The sequence below is a fragment of the Chaetodon auriga genome, chromosome 24, assembly GCF_051107435.1.
Source record: "Chaetodon auriga isolate fChaAug3 chromosome 24, fChaAug3.hap1, whole genome shotgun sequence".
NCBI lineage: Eukaryota > Metazoa > Chordata > Actinopteri > Chaetodontiformes > Chaetodontidae > Chaetodon > Chaetodon auriga.
The window spans coordinates 3,092,726-3,105,000 of record NC_135097.1 but is presented as its reverse complement, the minus strand read 5'-3'; the positions used below and the strand labels follow the sequence as shown (position 1 = coordinate 3,105,000).

The window sequence follows — 12,275 nt, the reverse complement described above, 5'->3', positions numbered from 1 at the left end:
GAGAGATTATGAGATTCATTATTTACACATGCGTGACCAATATTGGGTACAAAAAGACCTTTTTTGCTGGAAGTGTTTTCAACTCACTGCTCACTTTTTTTTTTTTTTGCTGAACAACATGGTCTCCTTATTTAGCCTCATCAGTAATGAAGTGCATCGTTTTCCTGCATAGACCTTAAGTGAATCCATGCCTCGGTGTCTTGTAGTATCACAGAAAGTACAGGAGACTCTCAAAACAACTGAGGAATACGAAGTACATTTCCCTCTTCAGTTAAGAAAACATAGAAATTCATACCCAGCCATTTGGGTATAAATTCCCCAGACCAGACCACTTGGAGTGCTCTAAACATGACTGGCAGACTGAGTCGCCCGTGTTTTTGCCGACCGTGGCACAGACAGCAAAGACATTGCTTTATATTTGACCTGAGTGTTGGTCTGGCAGAAGCTGCAGTGATGAAGGCTGCTCGGCTCTGTGATGTTTCAGGACGAAGGGGAGATGAGGTGATGTTGGCGTGAACACTCGCGGCGGAGACGTAAACCTGTAGCCTCGAGGTAGAACAGCTGGGTGAGGTGAAAACATGAGAACACGGCTTTCTCAGATGCCCGTGAGCCACACAGTCAAGCCCGAAGTTCGCTCCAGCGTTAAACGACTGCGGGTGTGAATGTGTCGAGCTGCGAATATGAAGCAGGGTGTCGCTGAGAAAGAGCATGCAGGCTCAGCCGGCCCGGCCGAGGCAAAGCCCGGAGGGAGAACAGAGGCAGCTGCGGATGAAAGTGAAAACGCTTCTTGGCCACGACTTCCACAGAAACCAAGACAATCAAACGAGTCAAAATCAAGTCGCGCATGTCGAGCCCGAGCGAGCCGTTCGATCACAGACGCCAGCGGAGAGCCAGCCGCCGCGGACGCTGCGCCAAGGCGGGTTTGATGCAGCTCCTGGTTCACATGGATCACAGGCGTCATGTTCTGTTAAACCAATCACAGACATGAGAGCTCAGGCCTCGTCCTGTGATTTCGTAAATACTGTTACGTTTTGTCAGGTCTGTCAAAACGTATCTTACATGCTGCTTTGTGAAATAGATGGTTTGTAGTCAGTCATAATACACCAATGGATGCTGTAACTGAGCTCATTTGGGTGAAACCAACCTGTTTTGACAGCCAGCTCGCCGGCATGTTTTTACGGTCTTGCTCGAGAAGAAGCCAGAATGTGTCAAAAGCAAAAACAACCTTTATTTTCAGCAGATTCAAGCCGTCGCTTGTCCTCACTGACTCGATGAGCTGATTCTTGACCACAGAGAGCAAACTCGCCATGCAAATAAAAGTAAAGCTCTCCTCAGGCAGAACATTGCTGTGCTTTTATTTTGAAGCCACAGCCGCTGTGGCTTGGATGCGTGAAAACAGGTTTGCGTAAAGATACGGACGTCTCCGTGTTTCAGGTGGTGAATCGGTGCTTGTGTTAACCTGCTGAGCGGCTGAGGCCAAACAGTCGCTCTGAAGCTGGTTTGTTAAAGCATATTTCTTCAGAAACTCACATTTTTCAGCAGTTTGAAGAGGCTCCAGCTCGCGTCACGTACGCGTCTCCGTCACGCGGTGCTGCTACACTGAAGTCACTCTGTCCTCTGTCACGGTTCGGTCCCATCGGTGGAGCAGCGGAGGAGTCGGACCGCAGCGACAAGTGACGTACAGAGTCGTGCTAAGGAGCCATTTGAGGGCGCGAGAAAAATATGAGTGGAACTCTGCTCGCGCGCACACACACACACATACAGGGGACACACACAGCAGCCACACACACACACAGGGATAGAAACAGCATGTACACTGTGCACACGAGCTGTCCGTCTTCCAGAAACCGACACACACAGAGCAGAGTGTACTTGGCTGGCACGTCGATGACCACAGTTGATTCCTATTATATGTGGGCACAGCGACTCAGCACAGTCACTCACCGCTCCACACACACACACACACACACACACACACACACACACACACGTCGGGATGTTTTGTGTGTGCATGTTCCTTAATGCTGTCCAGAGTGTGTTTCGCGGTGCATACCTGCGGCTTCCTGCCTACGTGCACTCTAACCTCTCGCTGTTTTCACTGCTGACTCGTCTTTTTTTTTTTTTTTTGCGTTGTTGTCATTGTTTGTGTATTTTTAGGAAATACCTCCGCATGCCTCCGCCCGCTCCTCCCCGTGCTGCACCGAGGGCGCTTGGCTTCCCTCTGACAGCGTCGCCCACCGTGCGTTTATTGTGACTGATGGCGGCGTGAATGTAATGAAACTCAACCCAAGTCCTGCGGCGTGTCTGTGTTTGTGTGTGTGTGTGTGTGTGTGTGTGTGTGTGTGTGTGTGTGTGTGTGTGTGTGCTTGCAGAGTTCACTAGCATACATTGACTTCTTGCCACTCTCCAAACACACACACACACACACACACACACACACACACCGTTTTTGTCCACTCGGCACTTCTGCCGCTCCAGGAATGTTTCCCCCCTGCTCCAAATTGTCGGAACGTTTTTAGGATTCCTCTGCTTTTTTGGAAAGAGAGTGAGTTTGGAATTCCAGCTCTCATTCTCCCTCAGGCGACACGGTGTGTGTGTGTGCGTGAGTGAGTGAGTGTGTGTGTGTGTGCGTGAGTGTGTGTGTGTGTGTTAGGTTGGATTCCAGGCACAGATAATTTACTGATTTGGTTGGAATGTGTTTGTTACCCACAGGGCGCTGGAATCGAACGCGCTGAAAAACACACACATGCACTGAAACACAGTCAAACAGATTCTTCTTCATCCTCCCTCAGCGGGACGAAGGGAGCCGCTTTCGTTTCCGCTGCTTATCGCTGTTTGACCTTTCTGTGTCACCTCCTTTTGCATTTGTCCCCCTCTGACTTCCAGCTCGTCTTCTTGAGATGTGCTTACCTTCTCCTGACAGTGTATTTCATCGTGTGTTCGCGTTCGTCCCTCCCGTCTGAGGAGTCCCAGCAGGGTCTCAGTTCATCTCTTGTGCAGCTTCCAGGAAGCAGTTATTAACAGGAGGCGACGCCTCGCCAGAGAGACGCACGCTGCCATGAAAAACCCGACCAGACTTCCAAAACTGTGCAGAAATTTGTCTGGGTTTCTTCACCGAACATCACCCAAATTTCAAGCATAACAAAATGAATAGTAGTCGGAGTTGTAAGTGGCTCTGATTAGCGCCATCAAACATTTGTTTTAACAGCAAATTTGAGCTCATTTCGGACGTAACAGCCTGCTGGCGTCTTCGGCCTGGCTGGCTGTGAGAGGTGCTGACTTTATGACTAAAGTCTGCTGAGAACGGGTGTGGCTGAATATGTTAAAAAATGCAGGGCTAATATCAGGACAGGTGACTAATCGGCCGAAAAAGTCTGGAGTATTTAGGGACGCGCTTTGGACCCGTCCAGTCTGAAACTGAGGTTTTTTTCAGCGGTTTGGACTAATTGTTTTCAAACTCTGGACTTATCAGGGGACTTAAGGTAATATTAGGCTTCTAATGAGCCTGACAGCTCGTAACATGGTAATGTACTCATTTGGATTGGCTGACATTTAGGCTTTTTCCAAATGGGGAGATTTTCAGACTGAGAAATTCACTTAAACTGTTTGTGCTGGCTTCCAGACGCAGCAGCTCTCTGCGAGAAATGGAACAATTCGCTTCTGCACAGTCACTGATGCTCTGCCCTTCTCTCTGTGTGTGTGTGTGTGTGTGTGTGTGTGTGTGCGTGCGTGCGTGCGCGTGTGTGTCCTCAGCTCCACGGAGGTAGATGATATGATCCGCAAGTCGACAAATCTGTTGTTGACCAGAACCCTCAGCCACTGTCTGCAGTACGCCATTAAGAAGAAGAATGTCGGGCTGGCAGAGGTACTGTGTGTGTGTGTGTGTGTGTGTGTGTGTGTGTGTGTGTGTGTGTGTGTGTGTCCATGTCCATGTGTAAAAAAAGAAAAAAAAAAACACTCTTGACGCTCGTGATAATCTCTCTCAGAGGGAACGAGCTAATGTTGTTTGCACAACTTGAGTGTGACTCGGTTGCTCAGCGTGATCATTCTCAATCTTTCCAGATCATTTACTTTCACAAAAACAGACGTTTCCTCTTTTCAACCTGTCGTTGTTGTTGTCATTGTTGTTGTTTTTGTCGTCGTCGTCATAACTATGCAGAACTGTGAGCTGTGTTTATTTTTATTTCCCGCTTCATTTGCTGTTTGTTTCCCTGCTCGATGAGCAGCCTGGAGGCCAAACATCAGTTATTCACAGGAACAGGAAGTGACGATATGAGAGGGTGTCAGCTTGTCTGCATCCCTCATTAAACAAGTTTAATTAAAACTGCTGAATTTCAGAATAATTAGCTGAACATTAGGACGGATGTTGACATGGAGACAGTAACACATCAGTGAACTGATTATTGGAGAAATTATTTGCTCTATTATGTGCTTTTGTTTTATTTTATTGGATCTTTTCCACAAAAAATAATCAAGAAGTTGACCTCTTGTCATTTCCTGTTTTAGTGTTCTGGCAGAATTTCAAAATAAAATCACAGAATCTCTTGCATTCTCTTGAGTTCCACACGGTCGCTCATTTATAGGAGAGGTGCGTTTGATTCTCATCTCTCTGTACTGAAATTAAACACACCTCGCGATGCCCGGTGTCATTTTTCTGTCCTCTGTTTGCGTCCAGTTGGTGCAGGTGATCATAAACACCACCCACCTGGAGCAGAGCTGCCACTTCCTGGAGGAGTTTATATCGAACATCACGAATGTCCCGCCTGACACAGTGAACGCCACCAAGCTGTACGGGACGTCCACCTTTAAGGTACGCCGCAGAAGCCCCTGCTCTTAGTCTGTCCTCTCACCTTTGCCCCACACACACACACACACACACACACACACACACACGCACACACACCTCTCTGTTTAGTGTTTTTCCTTCTCTTGCCTCTTGGATTTCTTCTTTCTTTTGTTTTTTGTTGTTACATTAACAGCAGTAAAACCAAAGTAAAAGCATGCATAGCACACGCCTCTCAGTCTGATCTCCGGCTTCCTGCAGGACGCCCGTCACGCGGCCGAGGCGGAGATCTACACCAGCCTGAACGCCAAGATCGACCAGTTCCTGCAGCTGGCCGACTACGATTGGATGGCTGCGGTGCAGGGAGGCGGGACTCTGGACGCCAGTGACTACCTGATTGACCTAATCGCTTTTCTGAAGAGCACCTTCAGCGTGTTCACCAACCTGCCTGTTAGTACACACACACACACACACACACACACACAAAGGCAGAGGCACACTTACAAACAAGAGATGTGTGTGTGCGAGCGTGGGTGCATGTGTGTGTGTGTGTGTGTTACATAAGCTCGCCCACTGGTCTCCCTGCATGTCGGCGTGAGACATCACAGGGCAGGACAATCTGCTTTAGTTCGTTAGAGTATGAGCTCGTTACGGGTTAGATCGTTAACATGGGGCCCGTTAAGCTCATTAAAGGGTGAGCTGCTCAGGTCAGCAGCACCAGATTAAGCAGCGGCTCAGGCTATTGACTCCACAGCCCGGCTGTAATGACATTATGCACTCAGTCAGGACGTTAGAGTGCCGACAATGAATGATGATTTTTCCTCACGATGACCCGACAGCACGTTAAGTATTTCCAGTTCAATTCAACATCGAACCTCGGCCCAAAAACGCTGAATTTAAAGTCTGTGTTCAGATCGTTCTGCAGTAAACTATGAAGTATGAACACACAGGATCCATGTTCCCCCTCCAGTGTGAGACGGTTTCGAACACATGGACAGTTCTCATGAAAGCCGCAGCGCGCGCGCGCACACACACACACACACACACACGCGGGTTAGTTTTAAGATGATGGCGCACACAGATTTGGTCAGAGCGGGTCACAAGGCCACAAGGCCACACACACAAGGTGGTCGAGCTAAGTGTTTTCCAGCACCTCTAAGAAGCTTTTCCTACACCCCCACAAGCCCCGGACATGACCTCGTCACACACACACACACACACACACACACACACACACACACACGGAGCGCGGGGCCTCCTAAGTAGATCAGATGCTATGGATCTAAAAAGCTGGGTGGTATGACCCTCTGAAGTAAGAGGTGCTCGTATAAAAGAGTTGAGTTACACAAAAATGAATTAGATACTATTGAAGGGAGCAGGCTGGATGGAAAAGTACTTTAACTACTGCTAAAACTAGTGCTGCCAGTGTATTAGTACTACTACTCGTGTTTCTTTGCATTTTGGACCTGATTCAAAATGTTAGCTGTCGCTGGCAGTAGCAGCTAGCGTTAGCAGTATTTTTGGGCGTCAGCTCTGACTGATCTCAGATGCTAATGTTCAGGGTTATGAACTGCTGACCTCACAGGTCCAAACTACAGCAGCACAGTGTGACATTAAACATCTTGTTGATACTTTTACATAACTATAATTTTCAATGTATTCTACCTCTAATGGAGTATTTTAACAATGTGCCATCTCACATGCAGCCTAAACTCACAGCAGCTGACCCCGGACCCTGATATGATAAGCACGAGCACGATGAAACACAGCATAAAATAATAAAACACAGGTTAAAATACGTTAGATTTAATGCATAAAATCAAGTAAAATACAACATTTGAAAAGAAATGCAGCAGTGCCTAAGTGTTGACCGTCATTGGCTCATTGTTTTAACGGCTCTGAGTGTAACAAGCAGGAAGCAGACGTGAGCTAAGGAAGCTGAGTGGGCTCACGTTTCTTCAGCAGCTTTATGGACACACACCTTCAGAGGGGTCGCCCTGTACGAGGGCTAATAACAGCGGTCGCGGCGTAGCGCTAGCTAAATACTCCTAATCGAATTGAGCTCAGGTTTAAAGATGGAGCGGTGGAGGCATGAACAGGCCTCCAGAGTGAAAATAATCATGGGAACATTAGAAAGGAAGTTCTGGCCCGCGCTGCTCCGATTTTATGCCTCATAAGCTGCTTGATCAGTTTTCTGCTGCGCGCAGGACGTTTGGCGCTGTGTCTCAGGCTCGCCGCGCTCCGCTCGGTGATTCAGCACCTCAGTACAAATTGCCAGATAAAGCCAGATTAGCATCATCTCAAGGGCCCGTGTGCAATAAATACACAGAGGAGGCTGCCAATGCTTTGATTTGATTGAGCACTTTTATTTCCATGGAGCCGTTACAGCTTTCCACGTCTCCCATGAATAAGAGGAGTTTCACTGTTTTGCCGTCGGCTGAATGTCCCGGTTTATGTTTCTCGCCGTAGGGAACCGCCGTCGAACACGCGACCTTGCCGGTGAGTATCTGGGTTGCTGTGGTAAAGGAGTGATGTTTACCAATCCCCGACTGACCTTGTTAACCCTTCAACTTTGACCCCGAATCCTCACTTGAGAGTTCACCCAACCGGCATGTGAGATGAGAAGAGAGGTGATGCACGTTTGCCTGAATCTGTGTTCGTGTGTCTTTGCCCCAAACCAGGGAGGGAAATGTTCAGCAGCCGCCACCGAACGACTCTGTTTGCGTTAAAGCTAACGTACCAGAAAGTTTGGCGGGTGACGGCATCGTGCGGAGGTCTTGCTCCGCCCTAAAACTTTATTGATACGTAAAAGAAAAGTTGATGTAAGACTTTTATTTGAGCAGAGAGGATGAGAGCACGTCTGCTGTTCGCCGTCTGTGTTTACCACTCGCTGCTCTACACAAAAAGAAATTTCCACCCCTGGTGTCTGTCAGATCAAATGTGGTTTTGATTCCCTGAAGTTGCTTGTGCTGGCTCTGTGTGTGCGTCAAGGTTACACTCAAAGAGAAAACGCTCACAAAAATGCGCCCAAAGCCGAGGCCAGACTTCATTTTTGTGGTGTTTCTTGAGTGACGTGAACAAATACCTGCCACAACGCAGCGATCTGTGAGCGTTCCACGAGGCTCAGCCTGGATCTGCTCCCCCGTACGCCGACCTGCAGGCCGGCTGTGTGAATTTAAGTCTCAAACACACGAGGAGATTCACATTTTCAGCCCTTTTCCGAGCCGTGAATCAGACTTAAGATCCATCGCCCCTCAGACTGATGCTGAGGCTCATTTGTCATATTTTCTGTCGCAGATGTGGTCGAAGCAGCAGTGAACTCGTCACGTCAGGATCATATTTTTCGCTGTGATCCCACCTCTTGACTTTTGGCTGCCCTAACCTGCTGTTCATTTGACTGACAGGTTTCTGGATGGACAGAGAGCATATTATACACCGTGTCGAATCCCTTCCAGGAGTTGTGAATCAGTGCGTTATGGCGTCGGGAAGCAGCGACTTACCGTGCTGCTGTGTTTCTGACTCGACCTGCTTCGAGCGTCATGAGGCCGAGAGCTTGAAAACAAACAAACCCTGGTCAGAAAGGGAGGTGCACGGTGTGGTGGAGATGCACATCGATCTGTTATTACGCTGAACTCTCTGACATGTGAGGTTCTGGTTGTTCGAACAAATTTGTCACCAGCGTTTTGAGTCGTTTCATTTGAAGCTCTTGATTAACCTGATCTTAGAAAGCCTCGGCCTGTGGAAACATGTTTCATTAAACATCTTAAAGCCCCTGAAAACACTGCAAAGCTGCACCGATCAGTTCTTTTACACTCGATCGGATGACTGTGTGCTGTGAAAAAGGTCGCTCATAGTGACAAACCCACAGAAAACCTCACAGCTCTACCAGCAGAGAAAGATTGTTGGACTTGGACTGTTTGCAGCTCCATGATGTTAAATATTCCTGACTGAATAAGGAACAATCAAAGCTGAACTTTGGTAAAAATAAAAAAACATTGTGAGTATGAAGAAATGAACAGCCTGCTCGCTAAATCCTGATTGGTGCAGAGAAGTGCGTCACTTCAAACCAATGAGAGTAAATCTGCTCAAACTTGTGTGCTCTTGAAGAACCGCATTGCTAATAGCATGAGTCTGATTGGGAGAACATGTTCTCATGGCCCTTTAAAACAGCGCTGACCAGTTTCTGGCCAGTAGAGGGCAGGAGACTGATAGAAGTCCAGCCTCGACCTGAAGCTGTCTTATAATATCATGAAGGCTAATGTGCCTATAGACACATAGCAACGTTAGCATTCCTTTGGTGTCTTCATGTCCAATACTGACTCTCCAGTTTGGTCTCCACCAGCTGTTCCACCAGATGTTCCACTTTTCTTCATGGGCTAGCGGCTAACTTTGCCTGAACACGACTAAATGTGCTGAAAGGTTTAAGGTTTATAAAAATATGCATGAATGCAGCTTTAAATGTTCAAACTGTTAATTTTCAGCTTCTAAACGAAACAGAAACGTTTGCGTCTGTTAGCATATTTCACCGCCGTCCTCATCCATCTGCATTCCTTTCATTGCGCCTCCTTTTCCTTCCTCTTCCCTCCTTCGGTCTCGTCTCCTCATCGTTCGCCCCCTTCATCTCTCGGCCGGACTCCACCCGTCTCGTCCTCGTCCTTTCCCCTCACCTCTCTCCTTCCACCTCCTCTGCTTTCTTTCGTCTCTTGTCTATTTGTTCAGCCGTTAGGAGCTGAGTAGCTTTTAATGAGCTCTTTGATGAACGTGGCTCGTTAGCGGGAGGGATGGAGGGAGGGGTGGGAGGAGGGGGGAGGGGGGATGGAGGGGTGGAGGGCTTGTGAGTTAGAGGGAGTGAGGATGGAGAGGAAGCATCACTGGATTCTGAGTCCTTCCTGTCTTTCTCTCCTTCACTTCCTTTTGACTTCTGTCCTTTTCTCCTTCATTCTGTCTTCTTGTCTCCTTCCTTCCCTTTCCTTCCTTCGGTTTAGTTTCCTAATTTGGTTTCCTTTTCTCAGTTTTCTTGTCCTTTGCTTCTCCTTTCTTTTGTTGTTCCTTTCCTCACTTGTCATTTCCTTTTCTTTCCTTTCTTCCCCTGTCTTGCCTCATCTCTCCATTCATTTCCTTTCCTCACTTTTTCTTTCCTTTTCCCTTAATTTCCTTGCTCTTTTCTTGTCCTTCCTTTTCCTTGTCCTCTCTGTCTTTCCCTTTCCTTTCCTTTCCTTTCCTTTCCTTTCCTTTCCTTTCCTTTCCTTTTCTTTCCTCATCTTTCCTCTTTCCTTTCCTCGGCTTTCCGTTATTCACCTGTCATTTCCATTTCTTTCCTTCCATTTCCATTCCCAACCTCCCCTCCTTTTCTTTACTCTTCCCTCTAATTCCTTTCCTTTCATATCCTTTCCTGGCATTTTCTTTCCCTTCTTTTCCTTTCTTCACATTTTATTTCCTTCCCTTTCCTGACCCATCCTCCTTTTCCATTCTCCCTTTCCCTCTGTTTCCTTTCCTTTCCTGACCTTTCCTCAACCTCTTCTTGCCTTCCCTTCCCTCTCTCCTCCTGTGCTCGCTCCTCTTCCTCCCTCCTCCCTCCAGTGTGCCTCAGGCTAATGGTTCCCAGTTGTCTGTGTTGAACTCTGAGACGTCGTCAGACAGACCTACCTGTGTGTTTGTGTGTGTGTCAGTCAGCCCAGCTTCAAGACATGTAAATAGAATTAGCCTATTTCACGCTCAATCTCACCCTGTGATAACTGACCCCTGGGGTTGTATGGTGTGTGTGTGTGTGTGTGTGTGTGTGTGTGTGTGTGTGTGTGTGTGTGTGTGTGTGTGTGGATACTCGGAGGCCAGCGTCGTATTGGAGGATATCCGGCCAGTCGTAGGTGTGTGTTTCTCGAACATATGTGCTCGCACGTGTGCGCCGTGTGTGTAATTTGATTTCCCTTTGAGGTGAGCGCTGCCTCTTGAATGAACCGCCTGCAGACTCCTTCCTGAGGTGGACCTCAGTTCACTCACAGCTACAATGGGATCTTTCTGCTGCTGTCGGCTTTGTTATATAAGATAAGATGAATTTTATGGATCTCCGACGGCAGGCCGCTGAGCTGAGCTGCTTCCTGGAGAACAGACAGAGTAAATTATGTTTGTCTCTTAAAGTCTTAAACTGTTTCTTAATGATTTTAATGAATATGTGGTGTGTCAGACTCACAAAAGACAATCTGAAGGCCTGATCACATCAGAAAGTGGCACAAGGAAATTCATCTGCAGGTCTTCACAAGTCAGCTGGTGAGGCTGGAGAGGTGGCTGAGCTACTGGAGCTGGTTAGCTAGCAGCTGGTGCGGTAGCAGACTGGGAACATGCTAACGCTCGACAGTCACGATACTTCTGTCTGTTTTGTCGTAACTGTGCTGTTTAGTCCACCCTGACATTTGTCTCTGAGGGTTGTACGTCAGTTATTGACGAGGGGTGGAAAAACTGTCAGAGCTAGTTAGCGTCCTACTGTTAGCTTACTGTTAGCTTGCTTGCTAATAGAGCAGTCTAGCTTGTTCAAAAGACATATTTGTTCATCTGCTTCTGTCTCAGTCCTGTGTGCAAACAGTTAAGTGTTGTCAAGACGGCTTTCTGTTGGTCACTGATGTAAATTTGGCTGTCAAAGTTGACCCAAATTGAACCTGATGAGTTCAGCTTCACTCAGATTTACTTTGGACCTGCAGGCAAAGCCACTAGTTGCAGCAGTTCCACTGGAATGAATTGATTTTGCCTCAAATTTCACTGTTTTAAATGCCAGCCATGAAGCTGTTTGACTTATCATTTTCACCGAGGAGTCGTAAAAAATTCCATCTACAGGAATAAACATGGACCGAGTCGCTGGATGAAGACATTTCCAGCATTTTGACAAGCAAATGTTGAAGTTTATGTAGAGTTTTAAGTGCTGTTTTATGACAAAACCATATGCTGAAACACAATGGGCTGTTTGAAAGTGAGCGCAAAGAAGAGACAAAAGAGGACAAATCAAGTCAAAGCACACTGATAATATACATGATGATAGTAAATTCACTGTAATGGTGATATTTACAATTACACTCATAACAAATAACAAGCAGAAACAGTCACTTGTTGTCAAAACTGTGTTGAAAGAACTTAGAATAAGGGAATGAAGTAATAGTGTGAGTGAAATTGAGTTATGTCACGGTCAGGAGGAGCAGAAATGCCTTCTTGCCGTGGATTTCATTTCATCCGGTTCTGTCTTGTTTCTTTCCCTCCAGCTCCTCCAAGCTGAACTTTTACAGGCTTTACCTCATTTTCAGGTTTTTCCTTTTGTCTCCTTTTCATCTCTTTGCTTCACTCTGTTGGAATGCAGACGCCGAGGTCGAGATCGAGGCCGCGGCCAGTCACTGAGATGGCCCACGCGTCTGCACGCACGCACACACACACACACACACACACACACGCACACACACGCACACACACGCACACACACACACACACTCGATCAAACCCACACAAACACATG

General features: G+C 47.3%; 1 protein-coding gene across 1 annotated transcript in view; it reads left to right on the top strand.

Moving 5' to 3' along the window:
* The window catches only part of exoc6b (exocyst complex component 6B), a 77,580-nt gene that overhangs the window by 34,114 nt on the left and 31,191 nt on the right, over positions 1-12,275 (top strand). The window contains exons 16-18 of the mRNA XM_076724726.1: positions 3,754-3,865; positions 4,676-4,810; positions 5,045-5,233. Coding sequence (XP_076580841.1) covers positions 3,754-3,865; positions 4,676-4,810; positions 5,045-5,233 — 436 coding nt within the window. The remainder of the gene's footprint in view (positions 1-3,753; positions 3,866-4,675; positions 4,811-5,044; positions 5,234-12,275) is intronic.